The sequence below is a fragment of the Syngnathus leptorhynchus genome, unplaced genomic scaffold (assembly GCF_054491065.1).
Source record: "Syngnathus leptorhynchus isolate UIUO unplaced genomic scaffold, UIUO_Slep HiC_scaffold_128, whole genome shotgun sequence".
Taxonomy (NCBI): Eukaryota; Metazoa; Chordata; class Actinopteri; order Syngnathiformes; family Syngnathidae; genus Syngnathus; species Syngnathus leptorhynchus.
The window spans coordinates 224,771-228,135 of NW_028232095.1; the positions used below are offsets into that span (position 1 = coordinate 224,771).

At 41.6% G+C, this 3,365-nt stretch overlaps 1 protein-coding gene across 1 annotated transcript; it reads left to right on the top strand.

Moving 5' to 3' along the window:
* Positions 1–307: 307 nt before the first annotated feature.
* LOC147037709 (uncharacterized) lies at positions 308–1,634 on the top strand. Its single transcript, XM_085905119.1, has 5 exons — positions 308–683; positions 766–798; positions 882–932; positions 1,010–1,291; positions 1,393–1,634. Exons 1-5 carry the CDS (start codon positions 674–676, stop codon positions 1,632–1,634), a joined length of 618 nt encoding a protein of 205 aa, XP_085761245.1. The 5' UTR covers positions 308–673.
* The last annotated feature ends 1,731 nt before the right edge of the window (positions 1,635–3,365 follow it).

The following is a 3,365-nucleotide window of genomic DNA, read 5'->3' on the forward strand; positions in this document are numbered from 1 at the left end:
ATTTATCTCAGGATGAGTGTAAATCTTGTTTTGTTTTGTTTTTTGGATGGTGGTAAGTCTGAACATATGTGTTAGATCATCTGTAAATCTTGTTTTGTTTATTTTTTGGTGGTGGGAATATGTCTGTAGATGTTTAGGGTCTTAAGATTGTTGGGGGTGTCTGACCTTCTCACCTTGCGCGGCTCTTTACGGCGTGTGTCTGTATCTGGGTTGTATGTGTGTGTATGTGGCTGAGTTAAATTATTTGATGGTGGGAATATGTCTGTACATGTTTTGGGTCTTAAGATTGTTGGGGGGGTGTATGACCCTGCTTTATGACCTCGCCGCGTGTATCTGTGGGATGTGTGTGTGTGTGGCTGAGTTAAATTATTTTTGGTGCTATGTTTCAGTTTAAAAAAGCTTTTTAATAATAGTATGAGGTGAAAAAAATGAATCTTACCTTCCGAGGGATGAAATTAGCTGGTCCTCAGTCCAATTTTGTGTATGGAGGAGAAAATGGAGTTTAAAAATGGGGTGGGGGTTAGGGTTAGGGGTCTTCAGGTCAGAATGTTCTTTAGGGCGGGAAAGTATCTGGATATATAGATGTGCAAGTGTTTAAACAGTCAGAAAAGGCCTTTACAAAGCTCAAACCACCTCAAGTCGGTCTCTACGCTCTGCGGATCTTTTAAAAGCAATGGTGAAAGGTAGGTTGTTTTTTTTCCTAAAAATAAACTATTCTGTTATAATGCGATTGTATTTATGACGTATGTTTTTTTTTGTACATAGATATTATCGTCTATGCGGACGTCCACAATGCTCGTGAGTTTTATTATGTGTTTACATTATTCTGTTATTTTCTCCATCAGAAATGTGATGTTATTGTTTTTCTCAACAAAAAAAAGCGCGGTTAAATGATGACTTCAGTGGAGTCTACTTAACGCAGACGGATTACGGTGAATCACACATTCATTTATGTTAGTTAATATTAATACGTTGATCTTAAAATGTTTAACTTATGTATGTATGTTAGATCTGGTAGGTGCAGCGGAGCAAGACATCCAGAAAAACGGTCTGGGTGACACAGGTCGCGAAGGTTACAAAGAGCCTGCTTCAAACGTGTCGGATGTGTTGGGAGAATCGTCTGACGAGGGCTCAGCTCCGCATCTTTTAAGAGCATTTGAAGACCGACAGAATCGGCTCTTTGCTCAAAAAGCGGATGACGTGTCAGCGGGTCACGTGACGGACGCAGAGCTTGCGAATATTAAGTACGAGGAGTTGAACCAAACTCGCGAATCGTTAAAAGAAATTGAAGGTATGTCGAATTTTGTTTTATATGTATATATATATATATATATATATTATTTTTTCTATCATATATTTATGTTATAACATTGTTTCTTCTGTATACTTCAGGCGCTATTGACAGCCAACCACAGGCTGCTCAACCGAGGCGTCAGATGACTCGGAGTAGGAGGGGTCGAAGAAGGAGCAGGCTCACACACAACCCCCACCCATCCTTCCGTGTGAGAGAGAGGCGTCTGAAAGATTCAAGGTCTCATGCGTGTGACGGTGAATGTATTTACAGACAGCAACTTCGCTCTTGTCTCAAAGTAATACAGACATTGACATCTGCAATTGAAACATCGATAGTTTAAAATAAAAAGGCAATGTCTGACCCTAAACTCACGCCAGCTGAGGCAGACGTCATAGCAAGCATTGTTGAAATAGATTTTGAAACCGATGAAACAAATCATGAATCAGGTACAAGGCAGAGATTTTGTGATACCCCTGAACTAGATCAACAAATCTTGACAATTAACAACGATATTGAAATGTTATCGGATGGTGCGTATAGGAGTCAAATATCAGAATTAACATCACACCTGCTATCTGCTCTAGAGGGTGTAAATGCGGTGGTATCGGGTGAGCAGAGTGCCCTCAGCCCCGATGTGCCTAATCATTTACAAAGTGTGGTAGAGGGTCTTAATAATCAAAGTGTCAATGAAGGTAGCCAAAGTCCTACACACATTTCTTCACAATTGTTAAACTTGATAACTGAATTAAATAACCACACGTATGAGAGTGTACGTTGTCTCAGTCCTAACATACCGGCTCAACTGATTGACATTATCAACGAGTTAAATGTACAGCCGCCTGACCCGACTCACGATAATCAGTCTGTGTTGAATGATGAAATAATTGATGACATGTGCGTTGAACCCTTGGCGTGTATTGATGGTAGCGACATAGCGCCGTGCCTACAAACTCGCCAACAGCCTAACAACTGCGCTGTAATAATTGATCATCAAATTGAGGGCGACATAGCGCCGTCTCAACATACGGCGTTTCAGCAACCTGACGCTACCTCTCAGCCGCTGAGTCGTGTTCAACCCGCAGGCTCGGAACCTGTCGCTACCTCTCAGCCTCTAAGCCGTGTTCAACAAGGTGGCTCGGCTGTAGTTAACAGACCTCATTTCAATAATGTTGAAGTGCGGAGACGTATAAATCCCCCCATGCAATCGGGTAGCAGGGATTTTGCTTCTTTTTACATGCATATCGAAAATAACATCGAAGGTGTTTTGGAGGAGGTAGATGACATTGCACAAACGGGGGATGCAATTCAGATTGAGATTGTGGGGGGTGGTGACGAAAGAGCACATACCTACCAACAAATGACTGATATAGACTCTATGAGGGAGCATGTACAAAGTATGCTAGAGCGTTTAGCACAGTCTAACACAGAACTTATGCTCGATGAAGGTTTAGAATTAGTGGTACAAATATTCAAGCCTTTGCGTGGAGGTATGCGTCGCAAACTGATACAATCCACTAATGTAGAAATATTAAAGAGAAAAAAACGACATTTGTACATGACTCTTAACAAAGACAACAATCTATGCTTTGCTCTCGCGTTAGCACATCTGCTAAACAGCTCGCTAACAACAAAGCAGGCCACACAGCAGGCTCGGCTCTTACAAGAGAGTGTAGGTTTGAACTGTCACACAGCTGTAAGTCTGGCTGATGTACACAAATTCGAGAAAGCCCTCAAAAGAAAGATAGTTGTAATGTACAGAAAAGCCGACTGCCGTCCTATGACTTTTTTTGAGACTCGCTACCCCAAATCAGCCGATGATATTTTGTTTATCCTTTTACTAGAGAATCATTTCTACGGCGTTAAATCCATTGAGGGGTTTGTAGGTCATACATATTTCTGTAGACACTGCTTCAAAGGTCACGAGAATTGGGAGCAGCATCGGTGCCCGGGGCACTGTCACGTGTGTCTTGATGCGAGATGTAAACAGCTACCCTTTAAACGTGTAATCTGTCCTGATTGTAATAAGACTTGTTATAATGACGAGTGTTTTATCAAACATAAAGAGCCGCGC

Bases quoted from the DNA above. Each gene is read 5' to 3' on its own strand.
- LOC147037709 (XM_085905119.1), top strand. The intron at 799-881 runs GTGAGTTTTATT...AACAAAAAAAAG, and splicing joins TGCGGACGTCCACAATGCTC to CGCGGTTAAATGATGACTTC. The intron at 1,292-1,392 runs GTATGTCGAATT...TGTATACTTCAG, and splicing joins ATCGTTAAAAGAAATTGAAG to GCGCTATTGACAGCCAACCA.